This window comes from Marmota monax, unplaced genomic scaffold (assembly GCF_021218885.2).
Source record: "Marmota monax isolate L192 unplaced genomic scaffold, Marmota_monax_Labrador192_F-V1.1 WCK01_AAM20220418_F8-fsc00362, whole genome shotgun sequence".
NCBI lineage: Eukaryota > Metazoa > Chordata > Mammalia > Rodentia > Sciuridae > Marmota > Marmota monax.
The window spans coordinates 321,562-347,322 of record NW_026694757.1 but is presented as its reverse complement, the minus strand read 5'-3'; the positions used below and the strand labels follow the sequence as shown (position 1 = coordinate 347,322).

Here is a 25,761-nt window from a genome sequence, read left to right as displayed (position 1 = left end):
AGCTGCTGGGCACACAGGTGGCGGCAGGGACTGTCCCCTCTGGTGCCATCCTCGCTAACTTTTGTGCTACAGCTAGTGGCCCAGGGACCTCTGAATGCCAAGAGTGATTTTCTAGGGAAATAAATACATTTGAAGGAGGAGGAGGAGGAGGAGGAGGAGGAGGAGGAGGAGGAGGAGGAGGAGGAATACCCCAAACTCATAGCTCTGAGTTTTTAAAGTACTAGATGCCGGCAAAAGTCTCCGGCTCAGATGGTTTCACTCGTGAATTCTTTTCAAGTTCCATGGAGGAGATGATTGTGTCACTGTGAAGATGTTCCAGCTCGGGGGGATGAAGGAGCACATCCAACTGCTCTGCTCAGCCAGCAGTCACTGACACTAGAAATGATAAAAATAGCACACCCCACGCTGCGGGGCACGCTCACTGCAGGGACGCCTGGGGAACTGCTTCAGCCGAAATCACTTCCAATGGAGTAATGATTTCAATACATGAAAATAACACCACAGAAGTACTAGAAGAAAACGCAGGGGAAATTCTTTGCTGTAATTGTGGAATGCAGGAAGCCACGAATTCCAAAAGCTAAAAGTAACAGGAGGAATTTGACTACATAGGCCTTAAAATTCTCTGTTTGGGAGAACACACCAGAAACAGCAAAGTCCACAACTAGGAGCGGGATGCAGCAGTGCATGCCGGTGATCCCAATGACTGGGGAGGCTGAGGCAGGAGGATGGAAAGGCTGAGGCTGGCTTGGGAACTTAGAGAGGCCCTGTCTCAGACACAGAAAGGGCTGGGGGTGCAGCTCAGCAGCAGAGCACCCCGAGTTCATTCCCTAGTACCATAAAAAATAAAAAAAGTTAACAACTGGGGAAAGACAATTGTACCAGCTATGACAAAGGTGTCTTCAAAGAAATCAGCAAGACTGACACCGGGACTGAAAGGGTAGCAGAGGGTCATGGGCCTGCGGACATACAAAGGTAACTTCTCTCACTTAAGACGGACGGTTCCAGTTTGCATAAAGCCCGTGTGAAAGGCTGGGTCCCCGGGGAACGGGGGCTTTGAAGGAGTCTGGGGCCCCCTAAGGGAACCCTGGGGCCTCGCAGGCTATGCTTCCCGAGGCAGGTTGCAAGCCCTTGGGCTCCACCTCGAGGTGACTAAGACAGCCAGGTGACGGACCCTCCAGAAGGTGAGCCTCCAGAAGGTGAGCCTCCAGAAGGTGACCCTCCAGAAGGTGCCAACACAAGCCCTGCCTCCGTAAGTGGCCTCCTCCAAAGCTGGGTGATGTGGGCCCCAACAAGACGCCCGTGGGAGCGCTTCTGCCCCACCACCCGCGAGGGCACGGGGTCTCGCCGTCATCACTAAAAGGGCTGTGACCACTTTAGGGACAGTTTGGAAACTGGATCAAAATTTAAGACGCACACACCCTTGAATGCCAAACCCCTCCTAGGGGCCGATGGCAGTCACAGGGCACAAAGGCCAGCGTGGGCGCTCAGGGCTGCTCTCAAGGTCTCCTTCACTGTGACAAGCTGGACAGAAACAAGGGGACTGCGACAGCCTGGACGCGGCTGCTAAGAGGAACCCGCTGCCGCCCGCCTGCGCGAGGCCCTGCGCCACCCGCGGGAGGAAGAGAAGCCAGGAACAGAGTCACCCTAGTGTCCTTAGGGGGCACCGGGGCTTCCGTCCCCTTCCTCCCTCTGCAGGGCTGGGTGGAGCCGGGGTCTTGCTCCTGCTAGAAACTGCTCTACCACAGAGCCCACGCCAGCCCAGCCCACCCCAGCCCCCCGCGGAGCCCACCCTGCCCTGACGAAGCCACCCCGGCCCCTCTGAGTCCACCCCACCCTGCTGAGCCCACCCGGCCCTGCCCTGGCCCCGCCGAGCCCACCGCGGCCCAGGACACAGACGTTTTGACAGAGTCCTGACAGCACATGAAATCCTGAGGGACAACGGCACGACACGCTGTCGACACCGGCCACCTCGGGGACGGGCGAGGAGAGGCCGGGTTCCCTCTCCTCCTACTCAGGTGGGCACCTTTGCTACCTACCGTGGCCGGGCAGCGCCTTCTGGAAGGAAGGAAGGAAAGGGGAGGAGTGTGAGAGCAGCCCCCGGAGGACAGGGGCAGCAGCTGGCCGTGCAGACCCTGGGGCCATGGCTACCGACGGGGCCGCACCAGAAGGCGCTGCACGGGGACTTCGGACAGCACTGCCCTTCGCCAAGTGAGGGTCACGCCTGGTCTTCAACTAGGGGCTTGTTCCCAGGGGCCGGAAGCAGTCTACCAAGTCACCACTTCTGGTGACACCAGGCAAGAGGAATTGTCACCTTGACCGCGAGGAGACGGGCCACAGCACACATCCTCAGGCCCAGGGCAGGGCAGGAGAGGGAGCCCAGCAGAACAGGGCAAAGTGCACGTCCACAGCCGCTGCCCTTCCCCAGACAGAGGCCAAGGCCCTGGGGTGGCCACATGCACTGCGCTTCTGAACTGGAACCTCTGGGCCATTTGGAAGCAGAGAGTGGAGCCGGTGGTGACCAGAGTCACATAGGTTCCAAGTTGCAGATGGGGACAGACGCAGTGGAGGACGGTTTCCATCAGAGGCCACTGGAATCCAGCTCAAGCCAGGGGAAAGAGGCTGTGTGACCGAGGACCAGTCACCTTCCCTCTCTGAACAGCACTGGGTAAGAGCAGGGACCTCTATACAGGGTTCCTCTGAGTCCCTGGGCTGCGGAGGTGAACCCCAGCAGGGAGGGCAGGGAGGCCAAGGGTGGGGCTCTCCATCCCACCATCTCCTCTGAGCCAGGGAAGGCCCAGCCCTGGGCCCTGCTGCTTGGCCTCTCAGCCACATCCCAGGCTGCAGGAGCCCCAGGCTGGGGAGGTCACCTACTCACCCACGGGGAGCCCCAGAGAGGAAGCGGGGCCTGGCTTGGGAAGCGCCTCCTGCAGCCCTAAGACAGGAGGCCATGGGGGACACGTCTGTCCAGCCAGTGTGGGCACATGGCATCCTCCCAGGCCCGCCCACTGGAACCCAGGGTCTGGTCAGGGGCTGCCCACACTTCGGGGTGCAAGGCGGGGAGTCTGCAGGCTCCCCAGGGTGGGATGTGCCTCTGTGCTCAGAGTGCGGCTGCCCGGCTGGGCTGCCCGGCTGGCTCGAGGCCCGACAGCCGCCCCTCCGTGCAGACCCTGGGTCCCAGCAGCTGTCCGGGGTCTGGAGGCCGCGGACGCGGCTGTGGCACGGCTCCTCTGACAGCTGCTCCGCCTTCCTGCACCCAGGGCCGGCCTCACCCAGGGCCATGTGCCTGGGGCCTAGGCTGGATGGTCAGGGCCGGGCCCATGGAGGCAGAGGGGCGCAGCCTCCTTGCCCCACCCGCCCTGCAGCTGCGCGGCTCTATTTAAGGCATTCTGCAGCTGCCTGGCGCATTCCCTGGGCGGCCTGGCTCCCCTCCCGCGCACACGGGGCTTGGCGGACAGCTGGGCCACCGGCCAGCCAGGGAGGGGCTCTTTGTCCTAAACCACAGAGACAGGCTCTGTCCTCGCTGTCCCCACCCTGGAGACCCACCTGGCCTGGCCCGTCCCCCATAGGTCCCCCTGTCCCCCAGGTCAGGGCTTCCCCTGCAAACCAGGCAGCTCAGAAGGTGGGCCTCCGACCAGGGGAGGGGAAGGCCCGTCACAGGGTAATGGGGTGTCGGGTGCCCCCTGGGGCGAGTCAGGAAAACTGGAGGGGCTCGGAGCAGAGGGCTGTCTTCACGGTAAGAGTCCAGCGGGATGCCCCTCCTGGACACGGGCTGTGTCTCTGCAAAAGCAGAAATGCATCTCCGGCCAGTGCCGGGGAATGCCCAGGCCAGAGATGGCCCACGGGGCACCCTGCAGAATGTGGCGTCCTACAAATTCACAGGACTGCGAAGGGGCTCTGAGGCAGGGACACTTCCTCCCTAAGTCCTGGGGGCACCCTCTCCCCACTTCACTCTCCGACCCCACGCAGTGCTGGCACCCTGAGTCCTCCCGGGCGGGGCCAGGTACACAGTCCACGTCCCCTGGCTGATGACTCCACTCCTCAGACCCTCCAGTCCCCGCCGGTGGTCCCAGGGAACCCTCTGCTGGTTAACCCACTCAGCGCCTCACTGTCCTGCAGCCCCCCTGGCCCCCCGCCCTGCACACAGGCCTGGTGAGGACATCCCCATGTCCCTCAGCGGGGACCTGAGTGCCCCTCCCGCAGCCGCACCCATGCTGTTCCCAAAGGTTTGGAGTCACAGGGCAACGCCTGCCCACCCCTGGGCCTCCCTCACACGCAGCCCCTGGCACCACCAGGGACCACCCACTGGCAGCGGAGCCCACGCAGCTCTGGGGCCCGCCATCCACACCCTCCTCACTGACAGCTTCAAAAACAGAGGCCTGGAGGGTAAGAGCTCAGGGTTCCTGGGTGGAGCCGGACGCACCCAGGAACTCAGCCTGGCTCCCGCAGCCCAGAGAAGGCACAATCACAGTCGCGCAGGGAGCGCACCTTATAAGGCCGCCGGGAGCTCGGGAGCCTGGCCCGGGAGGGACCCAGCCAACAGCCCTACAGCCCAGCCCTACCCACAGACGGAATGGACCGGGGAGGACCCTGAAGAGGATGAAGTCCCTTCTGAGAGAAGGACAGCAAGCAGGGGCCAAGGGCCAGGGCCAGGGCCAGACTCAGGAAACACAGAATCCAGCGCAGCACAGGCTCAGGCCTCAACAGCCCCGGGCCGGGAGGAGCAAGGCGGCCTCTGCCCTCAGCTGCCCGCACTCCTCGGGCTCCTCTTCAGCCACCCTCAGCCCACTGCGGCCCCTGAATGCCGACCCTTCCAGGACCACCCCGCGTCACGCGCTCAAAACCTGCGGCAAGCCCTGCAGAGTCCTCCCCGACCACCTGCCCCAGCACCGCAGGTGACCCCAGCCGGCCGGCAAGCAGGTGCCCCCGGCAGGCAAGCAGCTGCCCCAGGCGAAGTCGGCAGGAAAAGCATCTGCTCAGTCCTGGGGTCCCTGAGGGATCTGTAGGGTCCCTGCACCACCTGCAAGAGCCACGAAAAGCCAGCTCATGTCAGCACCCGTGGGCCACTCCAACACTATCAGTGGAGCACCTGCTGGGCCAAGTCCCTTACCAGCCGTCTTGTGGGATTCTCCCAAACCAAAGGCAACAGCCCACCTTCCAGGGACCTAGATGCCACTGGGGGAAGGGAAGGATCCTGAAGAGCGTCCAGGAAAATGCTCAAGAGCACGCACGCTGGCCCCGGCAAAGGGGCTTCCCTCTACTGTCTGTGATTTCTGCATTCTAAGGAAGGAGAGCTGTTACTTTTTATAACCTGAAAAACTACTTTTCCATTGAAAAAAACACATCCAGCCGAGAAAAGAAGGTTCATACCCAAAGAGCTTAGATCCCAAGCCAAATATCAGGTATTTCACAGGAGAAAGAGCAAAACGGCCCGGAGGATGCGGAGGAGTCGCAGGGACACACAGGAGTCGCAGGGACACCCAGGAGTCGCAGGGACACACAGGAGTCACAGGGACGCTCAGGGACACACAGGAGTCACGGGGACACACAGGAGTCGCAGGGACGCTCAGGGACACACAGGAGTCACGGGGACACACAGGAGTTCCACAAAGCAGTGATGGGGACGGGACCAGGGGTCGGGGACTGTGGTTGTGAGGAAGAGTGTGGAGACCAGAGAAAAGCTGGAGTGGGGCCCAGGCGAGCGAGCCCCAGGTGGGAGTGGACCTCACTGCTGTGCCCCTCGGGGCCTTGGTCTGGAAGCAGCTGGGCCAGGCCCTGGAGGCAGCGGCCAAGGGGCTGAGCGTCTAAGGAGCTCGCTCCCTCCCGGGTCCTTCCTCCCACCACGCCAGCTGGCCCTCGGGCACAGGGGGCAGCTTGGTGTCTGCAGAGGGCAGTCATAGCAGAGTCTGCAGGGGACTCTGGTCACTTCCAACCTGGTCCCCCATGAGGTGGAAGGGGACAGCGAGCTGGGTCTACAGAAGAGAGGGCCAGTCTGTGTCCAGAGGCACAGGTCAGGCTGTGAACAGATGAGGGGACAGAGAAGCAGGCGGGACCCTGAGGAGGGGCCAGGGATTTCAGGAACACTGCTCCGTTGGGAAGGCTCTACCCTTCCCGTCTCCTGCCCTTGCTCCACGCGGACAGAGGAGCACAGGACACAGGAGCATAGGCCGTGGCCCTCCCCACAGGAGCTGGGCTCCCAGGCCGGGCCCTCAGTGGCCGGGGCATCTGGGAAGCCGTGGGAGTGACTACTCCCTGGGGCTCTGTGCAGCGCCCCAGGCCCCACTAGGGGGCCTTCCCCTCCCAGGCAGGCCCCCCTCTCTGCCCTCAGCCCCCATCCACCCACCACCCTTCCTGCGGCTTGGCCAGCTTCGGAGGGCAGAGGCCACAGGACTGCCCCTGTGCCGCAGCGCCTGGCACAGACTCTGCTTAAAGCGGGGCTGAGCTGTCTGTGCCGGGGAAGACTGGCACCCCGGGGCACATCCTTGGCAGTGCCACCCTGAGCGGAAGCTGCAGAGCCAGGACCCCTCCTGGGGCGCCCAGCACCAGCTGTCGCAGGATCTGGACGGCCTGCTGCCTCCCCACCACATCCTGTCTGACTCAGCGGAGTGTGAACACCTTTTCCCAGGAGCGGGTGCATACGGTGGCACAGCCAACCAGGACGTGGACCAACAGAAGACTGGGGGTGAGGGAAACAGCCCCACCACCCTGCCCACCCGGGGCAGCCCTGGACGTCCAGCCTGGTGGATGGCGGGGGGGCTCTGCAGGGTCAAGTTTAGAGAGACAGACTCACACCCAGGGCTGGAGGAACCTTCAAAGGTCGCCACAGCCTCACAACTCAGGGCAGCCCGATGCCAGGCACGGGAAATGCAGAGCCCCAGGACCCCAGGCCTGCTGAGCTAATGGAGCGCTCAGCAGGGCGCAGGCGCTCTGTGTGCAAGGGCAAGTTGCAAGGGTGTGGCCTGCACATCCATCCCCACCCTGACCCCGGGGAGGGCCTCATTCCAGAAGGAAAACCAAGGAGAACCGAAAGGAGGTACTGAAAGGGCTGCAGGGCACCCAGGCTCACAGCAGCATTGCCCAGAGGCCCCGGGAAAGGGAACAAAATGCAGCATATGCATGCACGGAGTAGTATTCAGCCCTGAAAAGGAAGGAGATTGTGACCCGGTGACCCTCGAGGACATCATACTGAGTGAAATAAGCCAGCCACAAAAAGACCAGTACGGTGAGATGCACTTCCAGAAAGACATGGCCCTGTGGGCCACCCAACTCCTGAGACAGACAGGAGGGCCTCGGGGAGCAGAGAGGGGTTGGGAGTGGCTTGAAGGAGACAGAGACGTAAAGTTCTGGAGAAGCCGGGACAACAGCCTAAAAGCGGCTGAAACAGTCGGTTTTACACTGCTGTGTTCACCACAGTTAAAAATAACGAAAAGCCAGGTGCTGGCTCACACCTGTGATCCCGGCAGCCTGTCCGGGTTGTCTAACCAAAGAACACCACGGGACACCAGCGAGTTCCAAGTCCTGCGCCCCACACTCAGCTTTGAGGGGCCGATGACCCCGCACCCCTTCATAGGCGCTTCTCACTGGGAGCCTGGGAAGGGCCGAGTTGGGACAAGCACACTTCTGAGGACCACAGTGCCCTCAGCCCCGGCACGCCCCTGCAGGCCTGGCCCGTCTCCCCGTGGGTGCTCTGAGAAGACCACAGAGAGAGCACCCCCAGATGAAGGTGGGTGCAGGTACCACAGCCCCCTGGGTCCAGGGACCCCTTCCCAGGGGCCTTGGCCATTTCCCCAGCAGGCTGCTGGCCACGGCCATCCCTCCCCAGGGAGGAGGAGGGGGAGGGAGAGAGGCCCAGGCACAGAGTCAGCAGGAGAGAGGGCTCCCCAGCAAGCCCAGGAGGACAAGGGAGCCTGCCTCCCCACTGGGCCTCGGCCTCTGCCGGGCACTTCCAGGCCTGTGGTCCCTCTTGGCAGGACCTCTCCCAGCAGCCAGGGGCTGCAGGCCTGTCTGCAGCTCTCAACCCCACCCCGTCCAGCACTAACCACTCTTCTCCAACCCTCCGGCCCCCAGGATCATAGCGCAGAGTCCTGCCACAGCCCCTGGGGACCAACGAAGGGGTTCCCTTGCAATCCATGGACTGTTTCCAGAGTCCACGTCCTCACGCATCTTGGGGCGGTCCCAGGGGTCAGGGAGCCAGGCACCGCCCGAGCGCTGGGACACTGCCCTGCGTATCCGGCTCCTCCATCTCCACAGAGCATCTCCCCCAAGTGAGCGGCTCCCCCAGTGACCCCACGTCAAAGCCCATCCCCTCCTGCATAGGCTGTAGGACCCAGCCCAGATACTCACCCTCCGGGCTCCTGGGCAGGGCCTCGGCCACCGGGGGCTTGGGCTCCAGCCTGCTCTGTAGCTGAGACGTCAGGGCAGGCTCCGAATTCTCCAGGGTCTGGGGTGGGAGGGGACAGGCGGGAGCCTCGGCCGGCTTGGGCACCTGGATCTCCACCCTCTTGGGGGCTGCGTCGATGGCAGGGCTGGCAGGCACCTCGGGGGTCTTGGAGGCAGGGGCCTCCATCCTGCGGTGGGCTGGCTCCGGGGGCTTGACGATGGTGATCTCCGTCCTCCGAGGGGTCGGGTCTGGGGTCTTGTGGCCCAGCGCCTCGGCCCTCTTGAGCCCGAACCGGGCTGGCCCAGGGGTGGCCGCGTTCTCCACCTGCTTGGACGAGATGTCGATGGAGAGCTCGGTGCGTCGGGACACAGGTTCAGGCACCTTGGGCCCCGCGAGCTCCACTCTCCGCAGGGCAGGCTTGGGCGAGCGCTGGCCCAGGGGGTCTACATGGCGGGCGGAGGGCTCTGAGTTCTTCACACCCAGGTCCTGGAATTTCTGGGTGGAGCTGGCCACAGTGGCACGGAGCAGGGGAGTCTGGACCCGCCGGGGCGGGGTGGAGTTGGGTGGCTCGACCTCCTCGACCTCGAAGGATCTCTTCAAGGCTGAAAGACAGAGGAGGACGTGGTGAGTGGCCGCAGGGGACGCTAGGCAAGTGCGTGCTTTGGGCTAAGGAAGAGTCCAGGAAGGTAACTCGGCTGGACCACAGGGGACTAAGAGGAAGGACAGGCCCCTCCCAGAGGACTCCCAGGGCACCAGCAATCAAGAGTTCTGGGGACAAAGACAGTGGAGCAGGACGGACACTGCCCCGCCAAGGCCACGGCATGGGGACCCACCTACAAAACGTTCCGGCTCGCAGGGGCCTGGATTTCTTCTAGGTGTGGCTTTCTGGCTCCCCCTCGCCCCCCCCTCCCAGCAGGCACTCAGACACCACTGAGCCAGAGGAGGACGCGTCCCCCAGGACCAAACTGCACCCATAACGGCTCCGATCAGGACAGGACACGAAGACCCCGTGGACAACAGTGGACGCCGCGACTTCTCCTACACAGCGCTAGGCTCGCCGGCCCAGGCGCACCTACGGCCCCCGACAACCCATGACGGAGAGAACATTCTCCCTCTGACACAGACAGGGAAACCGAGGCAGGAGGCACCTCAGCAACGGGCCGATGGCGTGGAGAGCAAGTGGCAGAGCCAGGCTGTTGGTCGGCCCTGTCTCCCCTTGCTTGTCCAGTTCCCCAGCTGGGTCCACGCTGGCCAGCTCCTCAGTCCTCTCCCTCCCCCACACGTTCTCCATCCTGTACGCCTGGCCCTGAGGGACGAGGACCACTGACCCCACCCTGAAGCCCAGCACCCAGCTCTCCCGCCCCCTCCACCGGGGTCCGCTCCCTCAAGGCAGCGGGTGGTGCCTGCAATGCCGCCCTCCCCCACCCTGCAGCCTCCCACCAAATGAGAACCAGCTGCCTGGTTACGGCCAGCAGGGAGAGGCCCACGTGGCAGGAGCCCTCCCCAGCTCCTTCCCCGAGCGACCCAACCCTCCTCTGCCCCCCAGCCCCCAGAGCCCAGGACTTCACGGGACCCCACAGCCTCCTCCCCTCCCCACAGGGAAAAGGGCCGACAGCTCGTCGCGGCACTCAGCAACAGCTCGGCAAGACCCTTCAGCCTTCTGGCCTCCAGATGCAGAAGAGTTCCTGTGTCCGCAGGGCCAGCACCTCCTTCGGAAGACCAGGGGCTGGTGGGTGCTGGAGAGGCAGGGGGCAGGGGGCGGGTGGCAGGGAGGTGGGAGGCAGAGGCGGCCCCGGCTCTGAGGCCTGACCGTGGAGCCCACCAGCTTCCCAGACGGCACTCACATGAGGACCGCTAGCTCTGGGCATCCCGCCCTCACCTGTCCTGAAGCCAGACAGGGAAATGTCAGCTGAGTGGCAGGTGTGACCAGGTAGTGACAGGTGCTAATAGCCATCTCTGCCCTGCAGGAACAGGGGCCCAGGGTGGCCAGAGCTTCTGCATTTCTATATGATACCTCCTGATCCTTAAATGCCGGCCCGAAGCAAAACAAGGCCTTTGAAAGATCACACTGCAGCCAGACCCGGAGGTGCACATGGTAGCTGATCCCAGCGACTTGGGGGGCTGAGGCAGGAGGATCACAAGTTCGAGGCTTGGGGCTGGGGCTGTAGCTCAGTGGTGGGGGACCCGCCTAGCATGGGCAAGAGCCTGGGTTCCGTCCCCAGCACTGCAAAGTAGATAAACGATGAGAACAAGGTGCAGCGCAGCCCAACAAGATCACACCCACAAACCTCAGCTGCTCACAGGCCCAGCCAGTGGCCTCTGGGATAATGTGGCCACTGGGTGCAGGGTTCTGAGCCAGGGGGTGACAGCTCCACATTGCAACTTGGTGTAACTCTCCCTGTCACTGGGCCAGCAGGGGATTCACCCTACGTGCACACTGCCTGCTTTGGCTCTAAGAAGCGTGATAGGCTGGGGTTAAGGTCACCCCAGCCAGGAAGTCTAAGGCTCGGAACTAAGTAAGAGGGATGCCCAGGGCTAACGGTCCTTAGAACTTAGTACCCCGTGTACTCCCCTTAGTCACCTGAGGTCACCTGGTATACCCCCAGCCTCCAGTGCGTGGTCCAAACTGCCCCAGATGGGGCGCCCTGTGCTATGAACCCCCCCCACCTCCCGCCCTTGTTCCCCGCGGCCAGCTGCACAGCAGACAGTGGGTGAGGGGAGACCGTGACCAGGCTTGCCCCAGGGAGGAAGCAGAGCCTGCCCTCGGAGTCCCAGTGAGTCTGTGCCCCCATCTGGAGAGCCCCGCCCTGGGAGCCCACCTGGAGGCACCCCGTTGCCACCGCACGGCGTTGCGGGTGGAGTATCGTGGTGACCCGGCCAGGGCCGCCCCTGCGCACAGGCAGGCTGTGTCCACGCTGCTCGTCTGTGTCCCCGGCCAGCTGCCCTTACTTTCTATGCTGCGTCCCTTCAAGGCTCATGTCCCTGCCGTCCTCAAGCACACCCTGGTGACCTCTGGGCTCACGGCCTACCCTGCATCACCCGGTCCTCGCCGGGGGAGCCACCCTGCCATCAGGATGGTGACCACCAGGACCCAGGGGGGGGAATCTGGTTCTTTTTTTTTTTTGGTTCTGGGAGTTGAGCCCAGGAGCTCGCTGCCTCTGAGCTACGCCCCCAGCCCCCTCCTTTTTGTTTTGAGACAGGGTCTACGTAAGCTGCCTAGGCTGGCCTTGAACTGGCGATCCTCAGCCTCCTGAGTCGCTGGCATCACAGGCCTGTGCCACCATGCTGGCCCCAACCCAGCACCCCTCCTCCTCCTCCTCCTCCTCCTCCTCCTCCTCCAGAACCAGGCCCCCAAACCAGGCTCACTATGGCCTCCTCCCGGAGCCTGCCTGGTGCCCACGTAGTCCACACCCCTCCCTCCCACACCAGTGGCTTCAGGGAGGGTGTGTGGCTCTCTGGGAGCAAAGCTGGACACTGCCCACTCCCTACCACCAGCCTACTCCCAGCCCTTCCGGGAGCTTGGGACTTCTATGGAACTCACTACCGGCTGAAACACAAGTGTTTAACTTGGGCAGAGAGCCCAGAAGGAGCCTCAGAAGACAGGCCTTGGGAACAGAGAAGGAACACTCTTTTTTTTCTTTTTCTTTTTTTTTTTTTTTTTTTTGGTACTAGGGATTGAATCCAAGGGCACTTACTACTGAGCCACGTCCCCAGCCCTTTTCTGTATTTTATTTAGAGACAGGGTCTCACTGAATTGCTCGGGGCCTCACTAAGTTGCTGAGGCTGGCTTCTAACTTGAATTCCTCCTGCCTCAGCCTCCTGACCCACTAGGATTGCAGACGTGCATCACCACAGTGGGTGCAACAGTCTTCTTTTTTCAACCTGAGACCCCACTTTCCTCTAAGGTTCCTTAATGGCTTGAATAATGTCTTCAAAAGAGACATGTCCACCATGTGACGTGGTGCACACCTGTAATCCCAGCAGATCGGGAGGCTGAGGCAGGAAGATCACAAGTTAGAGACCAGCCTCAGCAACTTAGCAAAGCCTTAAGCAGCTTGGTGAGACCTTATCTCAAAATAAAAAATTGAAAGGGCTGGGGTTGTGGATCAGTGGTTAAGCGCCCCTGGGTTCAATTCCCAGTACCAAAAAAAAACCCCCCCAAAAACCATAAAGGCATGCCCAATGCCAACCTCAGAACTGGGAAGGACAGGAGCTTATTTGGAAAAGGTCTTTGGGATGGAATCAAGTTAAGGATCCTGAGAATGAGAACATCCTGGATTTAGGAGGGACACCAACAAGTGTCCTTTTAAGAAAAAGGCAGAGGGAGAGTTCAGAGCCAGAGGCTCAGAGGAGGAGGCCACGAAAAGACCAAGGCAGAGACTGGAGGATACAGCCCAAGCTGAGGGACACTAGGGTCCCCAGAGGCTGGGAAAAGCCAGGAGGACCCTACCCTGGGCTGTTGGGAGGGAGCAAGGCCCTACCGACTCCTGGAACTCAGCCTTCTGCCCTGTTAAGCCGCCCGGTTTCCAGTGATTTGTTACAATGACCACAGGACACAGACACAGGCCCCACTGCAGGGACAGGCCCTCCCAGTGTCTCCACCAGCCCCAGGCCTGCCCCCCCACACTCAGCAGGGCCCCGCAGGGCTGCCTCCCCTCCCTCCCAGAGTCACAAAGGCCCCAGATGGTGGAGGGTCCCTGGGGAGGGCAGCCCTGCCCGAGATTCACAGCGGGACATTTGGCGAGGAGACCAGATTACTGTCTAAGGCAGGGACGTCCATGTGCAACGGCCCCCCACGGAGGACTTCATGGAGAGCACCCAGCCACGAAAAATTAGGAGACAGCTTGCCACGGGTCCTCGGGCACCTCTGCCCTGTCAGGGTCCTAAAATCGCCCGTAGGTCCTGCACCCACAGGCAGAGCTACCCCCTTCTGCCAACGTGAACGCACCCTAGAGAAGCCCCCACCCCGTGACCCCCCCCAACAGGTCACTAGATGTGTCCTCCCTCCCCAGATGCCAGCAAGGGTTTCACCAGCTCCTTACTTTGCAGATCTCAGACCCCATGACCACATATCACTTCCTCTTCTGTCTGCTAGGAGTTGATGCTACAAAGGGAGCAGGAGATGCCCCGCTGGACATCACAGACTTCCCCTGCTACACAGTATCAGGCAAATATGGGCCTGGCTGGCCTTGAAGTGTGAGCCTCCTGCCTCAGCCTCCTGAGTCGCTGGGATTACAGTCCCTGGGACTATAGTCCCTGTGGGTCTTCTCTCTGCCCCTGGGAGGTAAGACGGAGAGGGAAGGCTCACTTCTGCCCACCTTCACGGCCTCTACGGATTCTCGGCCGTCCAAAGCCAGCTGAAACCTTCCCGGCCTCCACCTTCCCCAACTTGCAGCAAGACCCTGAAGACGGATCCTGCGCTTTGGCCCACTTCTGGGAATCTAACCCAAGGAAACAATCAGAAGTACAGAAAGATTTATGCACCGGGCCATCTGCATCAGCACTACCACTGCAAACACTGGAAATGATTCAGATTCATGCAGATTTTTCTAAACCCATGTGCTGAAGTCCCACAGAGTCATCAAAATCACGCTTCGGAAGATGAGAAATGCTGAGGATACTAAATAAAAATAGCAGGACGCAAGATGTCTACCAAGATCCTAATCCCCCGTCACACACGCGTGTAGTTCGCACGCACACACACGCACACACTCACCCTCGCGGAGAAGGACTAGCTCCAGACAGAACCACAGTGGGTGTCATTAGACCCCCTGCCTCCCTCTGATAGGACAATGATAAACGTACTCACTGCAGATTTCCAGGGCTCGAAGCAACGGGCACTTTCAGAAACGCACCTTGCGGCAGACAAGCTGGAGGGTGGGCATGACTGTGCGCGCCAGCCCCACGACCCCTCCCAGGAGAGCATTTCCAGGCCGGCTTCCTTCCCAGGCTGGGCACAGGGCCACCCTCTCCTGTCCATCAAGCACCTACAGCCTCAGCTGCTCCACAAAGAGGCCAGAGTGGCCTCCCTCCAGATGCAAACCCTGCCGCCTGTGCGCGTGGGGGGCCGAATCAGGAGCGGCCTGGATCTGGGCCTGTTGGGGGAGGAATGTGCCCTGCACAAGGGGCCATTGTGAAGGCCCTGCTCTGACCGCAGGCTGCAAGCCTCTCCCGGCTCCTGAAACCTGATCGAGCACTTCCTGGTGCACAGATGGGCCTGGTCGGGGAGGCAGCATCAGGAGAGCCACGAAGCCCTGCCCAGCCGGGGACAAATGTCCTGTACAGAAAAGCTACAGCCCAAGGTCAAAAGAAACCCGGTGCCGGTTCCCCGGGAGGGAGTGGGCTGAGAGACAGGAGGGAGCGGGGAATTCTGCGCTAGGCTCCGGGACACCCGCCTTGGTCAGAGTCCCCTGCTGCAGCGCAGCAGGTCTGTCCCTGAAGACACTGGCTGCCCAGGAGCCAGGGCCTGATCAGAGACCCCAGGACATAGAGCAGGAGCAGGAGACAAGGCCCAGTGTGTCGTCCTGGCCCACAGGGACCCCACCCACAGCTAAAGCATGTGGAGGGAGGTCCTGGGCATTGGCCGCAGCCTCAGTTGACCTCTGCCCCATTCTGTCTCCTCCGAGGGCTGCCCTGCAAGGGTGGTGGGCAACGGGCAGGGCCTCGGCCTTTGCTGCCTGCCTGTGAGGCTCCCCCCTCCCCCTTGCCCGAGCTCCTGGGGCGATGCAAAGCCACAGGCAGCGAAGGCCCAAGAAGCACCTCAGCATGTGGCCTGAACTTCAAAGAAGGGATGAACCCAAAAAACCAAGACCTGGTCTGGAGGTTTGGGTGTCAGGGGACGTGGGCAGTGAGGCAGGGGGCGGAGGCAGGTCCGGGCGTCCGCATCACATCACGTGCTATCGGGGTTATCAGGGCAAGAGAGCACGGGCGCAGGGGCGCCCACAGCAGTGTGGCTCGGCTGGCACAAGTGCCCTCTGCTGAGCGTGAGCCGCGGGAGGCCATGCACGCTGACAGGGGCACCACCCAGAGCGGCTGGGGCCACACCCACCCGGCCTCACCTGGCCTGATTCTGCTTCCCTGCACAGGGCCTCCCCTGGCACTCGCCTGGTGCCCACCCCTGCAGAAGGCAGGAAGGACTTAACACTGGGCCCTCGCCCCAGATGGGACCCCCAGCACCCAGCTCCCTCCCCCACGCAGGTGGGACAGCCCTGGGCTCCAGGGGGGCTGAGCTCAGCTGCCCACAGGGCTCCACTGTGCTCCCTTCCCATCCCCACACGGGGATCCCAGGGGTCACCTCCCGCTTGGACCGTGGTCTCACAATCTGCACCAGGAGGCCTGGGCGGCTGGGTGGAGGAGGAGGGTGGATGCTGGGCAGGTGGAGGGAGGGAGGCCTTCGCAGGACAGGGAGGGGGAGGCAGATGGGGTGCTGGGGGGGGGGTGCTCAGGAAGCAGGACAGCCCAAGGAAGGATGGCCACCGTGGAGCCCGCTTGGGAGGGCAGTAAACACCCTGGGCTCCCCAGGAGGGTCACACTGTGTACCAAGAGCAGGACAGGGGGCCAAGCCCACATACAGGAGGTGCTCCCTCCTTCAAGAGTCCCAGCGACACCTCAAACCTGCTGAGGCGTGAAGGAGAACAAGGGTGGCGGCACCCACAGCTCAGGATCCCCCCTCTGCCCCCCTCCCTGCCGTCCCCAAAGCCAGGCTTGGCAGGGCCATCAGAGGCCAGAAGCAGCCATCTCTAGTGCCAGCCCACACTGCAAGGGGCTCCGGCTCTGGACCAGGAGGCCAGCACGGCGGCCCCTGGGCCTATCTGCACATGGGACCTGGGGAGACCAGGGGTCACGGTCCACGAACCCCTGCTCCCTGCCTCTCACCAGACCACGCCTGCCTTCAGGCCAGGACGATCGATCGCACAGAGGTCCCCGCCTGTGTCCCCTGGACAAGGAGGAACAGGCTAAGCATCTCCATCTGCTCCTGGGAGGAGCACAGGTAGCGTCACGGGGAACTCTGATTCTGCCAGGAGGGTCCAGCTCCTGGAGAGGAAGCAGGGAAGGCCGTTCAGCCCTGACTGTAATGTCCACCTCTCTGATTTATTCCAAGGACTTTAGAAGGAGGCTTCTTCCTCTCTGTGGTCAGCACCCTTGGGCCAGGAAGACATGGAGTCCTTCCTGCCTGTCACAGCCCCCACCCGGGAGGCCTGGCCGGCTCTGGAAAGACGATGTGAGAACAAGCAGGTCTACAACGTCACGTGCCTGCGGCTGGATTTCCCAGATGAGGCCAAAAGAAATAAACAAGCCCTCTCCCTTCCTCCCCCTCGGCACACTTACCAGCTCGGTGCAAGGGACCCTCCCCTCAGCTCCGCTGGCCTGGGGGACGTGGCGGTCCCCAGCTTTCCTTCCAAAAACTGGGCTCAGAAACCCTGAGTCCCTGAAGGCAGGACACAAACAGGTGGGCAGCCCAGTGGCCGCTGTGGTCAACACTGCTCTTGAGACATAAGATCTCTGGCTTTTTTTTTTTTTTTGGAGTACTGGGCAGGGAACCCAGGGCCTTGGGCATGCTGGGCAAGGGCTCTACTGAGCTACACCCCCGCCCCTTCATCATGCTGCCTTCTCCCTGGAATGAAACTCTAATGACCTGGGAAACAAGGACTCAGGCTGGACAGCGCCTCCCCAGCCTGGCCACACCACCTCATCCACCCAGGATGGACCAGGAGTTCCACCAGATTCCCTTACAGCTGCCTCCAAACTCTGCTCCAGTGTCTGAAGGACACGGGACTCCACCCTGGGTTTGCCAAAAGTGGGATGAATAGTGTCCCCGCCCCTGATACACCCAGGGCTAACTCCTGGGGCCTCTGAGAGTGACCTTAGCTGGAAAAGGATCTCGAGGTGCCATTAAGGTGAGAATCTGAGACGGAGACGCAGGGATCACCGGGAACCGCCCTCATCTACCGGAGGCTGGAGAGGCATGGAAGAGAGAGGGTTCCTCAGGCCCCTAGAAGGGACCCTGCCGAGACACCTTGATGTCGGACTCTGGGCTCCACAGCCCAGGCACCAAGAGAAATCGGGAAAGAAAGGGGACAAGGGGTCGGCTCAGTGACACAAGCATAAAATCCCAGCGGCTCTGGAGGCGGAGACGGGAGGATGGCAAGTTCAAAGCCAGGCTCAGGGACGGCGAGGCTGAGCAGCTCGGCGAGACCCTGTCTCTAAATGAAATACAGAATAGGGCTGGGAGGTGGCTCAGGGGCTGAGTGCCTGAGTTCAATCCCTGGTGTCCAAAATAAAAAGAAGAAAGGGGACAGGGGGCTGGGGTGCAGCTCTGTGGCAGTGCCCAGCACCCCAGGAAGTCAGTGAAACAGGAAGGGGCGGGTCTCACGCCCACATGGCTCTCCCCATCCAGCTCAACCTCTTGGCCTTCGGTTCAGCCTGAAGCCACTCTTTGCCTCTGATTCAACAGTGCTTAGAAGGGACACCGGTGCCACCTGGCAGGAGGAACCTCAGTCCCCGGGGCCCTTGCCGGCCCACCAGCTGCCACCAGGCTTCACACCTGGCCCCCTTGGTCCCTTCTGCCGCCTGGCCCCCAGTGGCCACCAACCCTCCCCCACATCAAGGTGTCCATGTGTGTCCCCTACCTGGGAAGTTCCCGGCTCCCGGTGGCCACCCTGCCGACACCGTCACAGCTCCTCCTAGGTGTCCCCTGGGGCAATAAGTCACATGGTCATCCCCCCCCCCCCCGTGGCAGGTAGGACTCCCCAACTGAGAAGGGCCTTCAGCGAGCGCTCAGGGCTGGAAAGACACCTCACAGCCTCGACAGACCCCGCCGGACAGTCTAGCCCAGCTCCTGATTCTGGAAGTCCCTTCACCCAGCGCAGAGCCGCTGGCCTCCAGGCAAAGGCTCCCCTCTGTGCTGCCTCCTGCGGGCCCCATCTGGCAGCCTCCTGGGGTCATTCCAGGCTGACTGTAAACACGGCTCTAAGAAGCAGGACTCCCTTTCTTCTTTCCTAAATTACAGACTGGGGAACGTGAGCACATCTGGAACAACTGGTTGCAATGCCTGGACGGGTCCTACCCTCCCCCTTTCAAGCCAGCTGCGGGCCTTCTCCCCAGGATCAGGAGGAGGGAAGTGGGCTGGAGCTGCAGCAAGAAGACAGATGTGGGGTAGATAAGGCGAAGAACTTCCTGGCTCAGGGTGGGGCGGCCGGGTGAGAGGGCAGCTCACAGCAGAAGTGAAGATCTCTGGGTGTGGCTGGCCGCAGGGAGGGCGGGCTCAGGAGACCCCTGCAGGTCAGAGGTCCCCTGGAAACAGTTCTTGAGGGAGCCCCTGAGAGACATGGGCTTCAACACATGACTCCAGCCTGAGCCCTGAGGCCACGGAGATCACAGGTCCCAGGGGAGAGCAGGTTTCCTGAGCTTTAATCCACCCACATCCTCCGGGCAGCCCAGAAACCCGGCCAGGGCCCTGCCTGTAGCCCTCGGTCCTTCTGGGGAGAGAGAACTGAGCCCCAAGGAGGGTCCGGCCACCGTCCTCCCCTCAGCCCCGCCCTCCCACCCCCCTGCAGTCCACTGCTTCCACTTCCAAGGCCCCGCTGCAGCCCAGGGAGCCAGGACACGGGCCCTGAGGACGGTGACCTCGGCCTGTTTCCACCCAAGCACCCGACAGCGCCAGGCGGGGTCCGTGTGCAGCCCAGTGTGCAGGCCAAGCTGTACCTCCTCCTCTGTTCCCAGCCTGGTCACTGGTCACGGCTGGGGGCAGCCACTCCTGATGTGCAGGGAGGCCACCCTCCCTTTTCTCCTGACCAGCTACTGGGAAAATATTAAAAGCACTTTAAAAATGAAGGAAAAAAATAAAAAAAGGCCTGACAGCAGGGGCCCTGGGCCAGGTGGAGGCCTCCATCAATCACCCAGCCAGGGGCACCGAGGGCCAGATGGCTCTGTGTTGTGGCCTGGAGGCCCAGGCCAGTATGAGCTGCGACCTAATTACAGGGGACGGTGACCCTGGGGAGCAGAGTTCAGGCTCTGGTCAGAGCAGCGCCCAGGACAGCCGGCCTCGGAGCCAGGGAAGGGGCAGGGCCAGCCCTCAGTGAGCAGACCCATGCTCTCCACGCTGCGGCGGAGGTGGGGACAGAACTGTGAGCGCACAGCCCTGCGCCTGTCCAGCCAGCCTCACCGGTCGGAGTTCGAGGGCTGGGTGGGCTATCAAAACTAGAGGGGGTGGCCAAAGAAGGGGGTCCCAGAAATGCAGAGGAGGAGATGGAGGGCTGCGTGGGACAGGCCACGGCTGGACACTGAGAGGATTCCAGAAGGGGCTGCCAGGGAGGGAGAGCCTGGGCATTCCAAATGGCCCAGGGGTGGGGGCTTGGCAAGGCCCGGGGTTCCTCCTTCTGAGACCCTCCTGGCTCCCCTCACAGCTCTGGGAAACCTCACAAAGCCATCCAAGGACACCCACAAAGAGCAGGTGAGGCTGGGGGGGGCAGGAAGCCTGGACCCCCCGGGACTGCCCGGAAGGGGGACCCAGAGGTGAGGAGCAGCGGAGGGACCCGGGAGAGGGGTCTGCCTGCAGGGGAGGCAGAGCTCTGGGCCTGTGGCAAGGTTGGGAGGGGAGTCTGGACCACACCCCCGCAGTGGCAGAGGCTGGATGTCCCCGCAGTGGCAGAGGCTGGATGTCCCCGCAGTGGCAGAGGCTGGACGTGGCAGGGTTCTGCCCACAGAGACGATGAGTGCCCAGACCCACTCACACACTCTCCCAGGGAGAGCGGCAGGGACCTTGGGGCCTGGACCAAGCGGGGTTCTGCAGGGGGCAGGTGGACGGGGGGAAGGGCCTTGGTCCACCAGCACAAGCCGCCGCCTCAGGCAGCAGCCATCAAAGGGTCAGAGAGAGGAGGACCACCTGGCCCTGTTAGGCAGGCCAGGCGGCCAGTGGCCACCCAAGCCCCACAACTTGGCACGTCAGGGCCCGATTTCCTAATCCGCTTCGGGGCTCCCCAAGCCCCGAACACTCTGATTCCCCCAAGATCAGCTGCTGCCACAGACGGAACAGTGGCCCTAAAATGCATGTCCAAGTCCTACCACTGGGCACCTGAGTGACCTTAGGGGGAAACAGGGCCTTTGAAGACACGCTTAGGGACCTCAAGACGAGACCATCCTGGGTTTGGGTGGGCTCCAAACCCAGTCACAAGCGTCCCTCCTCTTGTTAAGGACAGGAGACACGGAGACACAGAAAGGATGGAGCCGAGGTTCGAGGGACCTCCGCACACGCTGAGGGAAGATGGGGTGCTGAAAGCCAGCGAGGTGGGGGGCGCTGCCCGTCGGAGCCCGGGGGGGGGGGGGTGTGCCCGTGTTCCCCCTGCTGAGCCTTGCCCAAAGCTACCACGCCCTGGAGTCTCGCGGGTGGGTCCTGCTGTCCCCAGACCCTTCCACATCTCACACAGTGGTTCTGCTCGTCTGCTGGCCCTCAACACCCGGTCCCCACCCCGAGGGGTGAACAGTTCACTCCCTTCTCTCTGGGTTTATTCTCTGAGCCGCTGAGCACCCGGCTGTCACCACCAAAGGTTGGAGAAAATGCTTCTGAGGCCTCTCCTGGATGGGGACACTGTGTCCCCAGCAGCACAGAGAGGCCCGGCTCAGTGACCTCCCTCGGACTCGCTTTCTTTCTAAGAGGGGAGGCCCAGAGCCAGCCTCCGGGGCAGGACGGAGGGAGGGCTTGGCTCCTGCCTGCTCGGCTCCCACGGACAGGTAACCACCCATCCCAGGCCACACACCATCCACAGGTGACCCCTCCTTGTGCTCGTGCCCTGTGAGACAGCAGTGGGCAGCAAGCTCCCACCCTCTGTACGGAGACCCCTCTGGCGACCCAGGCACCCTCAGCCCCATGATCTGACGTGCCTGCGGCAGCAGGGACACCGGGTCTGCCAATCACCACCTCCAAAGCCCCCAGGCTGCCAGGCCCTTCCCTCCACCAGCAGGAGAGTCAGGAGCTCTGAGGACTGGCCGGAACCGGGGGACCATGGGGCATAGCGTGGAGGAGTCACAAGGCCACCTGTGCTCCACTGGAGCCAGGCAGACGACTTCTCTGGCCTCTGCTTCCTGGACAGGACTGGAGAGCTGGGCTGAAAGTCCCTTCTGTCCTGGTCATGGCACCCCGACACCAGCTCCCGTGCGCTCTTGATCCTGAACCAACCAGGTCCAAACATGGCGCACAGCAGGAGGGGTCTGGCCAGCAGTGCACAAGCAGGGCCAGAGGCTCACCCTTCTGGGTCAAGGTGGCGGACCCAGCTCTAGTCCACATTCCTGTGGACGGAACTGCCATGGGCAGCAGTGCCCACAGAGGCCCCCCCACAGCCTGCACCACCGAGCCAAGGTGGATCACAGGACCCAGAACCCGACCCGGAACTGGAGAGAACCAGCTGGGTCTCGGGCACCCTGGCTCTCTCATGCCAAGCTGAGAGGTTTGTCTGGGTGAGTAATTTTTCTGACAATGAACTTATAAAAATAACATTTGTTGCTTTTTTCTTATAAAAGCATCGGAGGCACGAGGCAGAAAACAAAGGTGGGGGACAGATCGAACGCACACCCAGAAACCGTCGGTACCTCGACAAATATCCTCCCCCTCCAGGGAACACAGTGTGGCTAGGACCCCACACCCTGGACCCTCCTCTGGACTCCTCTGCAGCTCTGAAGTCCGGATCCAGGTCAACCCTTCACAGCCGGGTGTCACAATCATTTCAGGAGCTCGTTATAAACAGACTGTTGGGGCTGGGATGGGCTCGGGGCAGGGGCTTGGCTGCCATTGGCGAGGGCCTGGGTTGCATCCCCAAAACCGCAAAAAAAAAGACTTCGCCCCTCCCCCGCCACTCCTGGTGGTTCTAGCTGAGGAAGGCTGAAGGTGGGGGCAGCCAGGTGTGGACCCCGCCCTCCCATGGGCTCACTGCCTCACTGAGACCACCCCGCTCTGGGAATCCTGTAAGCAGCCCACGCCACACTCAGCGGAAGCAGCTCTGCTGAGAGACCCCCGGGGCCGCCGGCTCCGCAGCCCCAGCCTGCCCCCACCTTCCTGGCAGTCACCCAAGGACAATGTCCAGCTTCAGCCACCACCACTCAGCCCCCCGGGCAGTCACCAACTGAAGGACGCGCACTGCTGGGAAAGAGGGGGTGTGCCGGTCACAGGGTCCCAAAACTGTGTCACCTCAGAAAGAGAAGGTCCCACAGCAGGGCCTGGGAGACTCACAATAAAAGCTGGCACCGTGCACTTGGTGTCCCCCACCCACTACAGGACACACGGGGGCAGAGCAAACCCCAGCCACCCCCACGCGAACCTCCCTGCCCTGGGTCCTGGCCCGGCAGCAGCTGTGGCCCTCCTCCTGCTGACGGTCACCCTCCTGGGGCAGGAGCCAGGCCTGCTCCTTGCTGTCCCCTGAGAAGGACTCGCCACACGGAATCTCTGACGGAGCACTACTGAGTCCTCACCCAGGCCACCTCTGGACCCTCAGGACCACCCACAGACAGGGATGCACTCCTGTCTCCATTTGACAGATGGGGACCGAGGCAGAGAGAGGCTGAGGACTCACCCAACATTGCAGTGTGGACAAGAGTGAAGCCCGAGCTGAGCCACACGCTGCCCTCGTGGCCCACGAAGCCCTCTGAGAGCAGGGAGCCCTCTCCGTGGGAAGCCTACTAAGCCCTGAGCACCCATGTTGGTCTCTCCGATGGAGGCAGACGCCACCCACCAGACCCCAGGCCTGGGAGCCTGGCTGTCCCATGCAGGGGCAAGCAGGAGCCAGCAAAGACAAGCCAGCGGAGGGCGGCACCAGGCAGGCCAGCAGAAGGCCACAGCGGCAGGTGACACCAGCTGCAGGCATGGGGCATAGGGCCTGGGCTGCCTGCGTCCAGCTTGCTGGGCTCTCTGGAGGGCTAAAGTGGGTGCTCAACCAAAGGAAGTGGTTCTGATTGCCCAGGGTGGGCTTGGCCAGAGCAGGCGCCTGTGAGCCATGGAGGAGCAGCTGAAGGGCTGGGACTTGGGTCAGAGACAAAGAACACGAGAGGGAGGCCACAGCCACCCACAGCTGGCTCCGGGGTTCCTGACAGCTGTGTGCAGGAGCCTGGCTTCATCATTTAAACACTGCCAGCCTGACCTCACTGTGGGCCTGGGGGGAGGGCTGCTCCCTCACCAGTGTCCCCATCCTGCCCCCCAGCTGCCCCAAGACTTGGTTTCCCTGGGCCGGGTAGGCAGGTGGGGACAGCCACCCAGCAGGGAGGGGAAGGGGCCGCCCCGGGGTGAACGAAGCCCCTCCTCCCACCACAAGCCCCCAACCCTTGATCAAGGGTCTTCTTTAGTCCAGAAAATAAAAACCAGAGGAGCTCTTCAAAGGTTTCCTGGGGGCCCAGCGCTCCAGGCTCCCCACTGCAAACTGCAGCTGCCCTTGTCCCAGTCCCCGGCCCCCGCTCAGGTGACACAGAGTTAACCTAAGCCCGGGACCTGCCCACCCAACTCTCCGCACCACCCACGTTCCTCTAGGCTCCCTGGGGCTCCGGGAAAGGAGCAAGATGCAGAGCTGAATCCCTGGACAGGGGCCCCCTGGACAAGGGGAGGTCCACGTGGGGGGCGCCTTAGTCGGGGGGCACCCGTGCTGGGTATGGCACACACGGGGTTCTGCATGGGAGTCAAGTGGAGCGACGGCAAGAGAAGTCGGCACTTCATGTTGAGCTAAGGGGAAAAACCAAGCCCCAGCTGACTTCCAGAGAACTCCATTCCTGGCCTTCCAGGGGACAGCAGGCAGGGGACAGCAGGGAACATGGCCCCTCCAGGCCTGATGTGGGGCCAGGAAAACTTGTCCGCTTTTACTACAGATAATATCAGTCTCTAAGGGACCCAGGGCAGGGGCCTGGCCTGCCCGCACAGGGAAACTGCCCACCCACGTGGAAAGTAGGGCTAGTAGCCTGCTTAGAGCCGGCTTCCTGCCCCAGGAAGGGGCGAGACCCGGCCCGGAAAGCTAGGAACCCACAGACCAGCCATCACCAACAGAACCAGAAACCTCACGTCTTCCAGGCTGGGCCAGGGGACGGGGGCTGGCAGGGAGGCCCATCTGAGCAGACTCCCCGTGCCGGGGAAGGCCACTCTCCTCCTGCCACAAGAAAGTGAGACTGGTCCATCCACTGACCACTGGAGACTATTTCCAAGCTGGCAGAGAGGGGGCTCCTGGCCCAGCCGGCTCCTCCCACCATTCTCAGGGGGTCTCTCCCAGGCCCTGCCTCAGGGGATCAGCAGACAGCCCCCAGCTGGGCTCCAGGAGGCCAGAAAACGGGAACCCACAAACCCTTATGCAGGCCGCAAAGGGTTCCAGAGAGTTCCAGGCCCTCAGGGGAGAAGCCCTGCGGAAGGGGACAGGGAGAGGCCAGCTGGCTGCCCCACTGAAGCTGAAGAGCCACCCCCACCCAGACGGCGTCCCAAGGCGCCCACCTCAGGCAGGGGCTCGCGATTCTGCCAGGAAGGCTGTAGCGAGGGCCTCCAAGGTCTCACTGCCCCGGAGGCCAGGTCCCCTGAGTTCCTGGACTTTCGGCCAGAGACACTAGAGGGACTGCAGAGAGAGACCCAGGAGTTCCGTGGGGCAAGGGTGGACAGAGAAAAGCACAAAGAGGCGGAAGGAATGGGCTCTCAACCTGACCGCCAGGGCCATTCCCCAGGGTGCTGGCCGCTGGTCCCCGCAGTGCCTACGCCCGCCCCAGCAGAGTGTAGGGCGCCTGGGGGCTCCCTGTTTATGTTGCCCGCTAAACCGAGGTCATCCTCTTGTCCCTCCATCTAAATTTCTGGGCATTGGCAGCACTCTCAAAAATGACAACAAACTTGAAGTTTCTAGAACGTCTGCTGGTCCCGTCTGAGCGGAGCCTCCGGGGCTCTGTCCAGACCAGATTAAACAGCCCGATCCCAGAAATGCCCTCCAGGCGCCTGGGGGTGTCCAGAGGCCAACTGGTGGGTCTGTCTGGCTGGAGGGATGACAAGTCCTTGGGCTTCTTGGACTGGGTTCCAGAGAATTCTGGACCATTCCGTCTCATAAGCAGCTGAGAGAGCCTCCAAATTTGGGAAAAACCAAGAGGGCTTTGGAAAGAGAGCCACTGCTTAGCCACCCGCCTCGGGGGCCAAGAGAAAGCACTGGAGACTATTTCCAAGCTGGGTGTTCTGGGATGAGTCAGGAGGTGCCCCAGCCCAGTACAGGTCTCCAGCAGAGCAGCCTGGCCCCCTGGCCCACCCCGCCACCCCCCCGCCACCACATCCTGAGGGCCTGGCTTGCAGAACACGCTCCCCGCACAACGCTGGCCCCCCGCACAACGCTGGCCGTGAAGGCCTCCAAGCCAGGGGCAAGTGCCCAGGACTCCGTCCTGGGTTTGGGGGTCAA

The 25,761-nt window shown here is 62.3% G+C and overlaps 1 protein-coding gene across 3 annotated transcripts in view; it reads right to left on the bottom strand.

The window, feature by feature from the left end:
• The window catches only part of Septin9 (septin 9), a 140,878-nt gene that overhangs the window by 54,956 nt on the left and 60,161 nt on the right, over positions 1–25,761 (bottom strand). For all 3 annotated transcript variants that reach the window (XM_046424942.2, XM_046424945.2, XM_046424943.2), the window contains one exon: positions 8,341–8,979. In XM_046424942.2, coding sequence (XP_046280898.1) covers positions 8,341–8,979 — 639 coding nt within the window. The remainder of the gene's footprint in view (positions 1–8,340; positions 8,980–25,761) is intronic.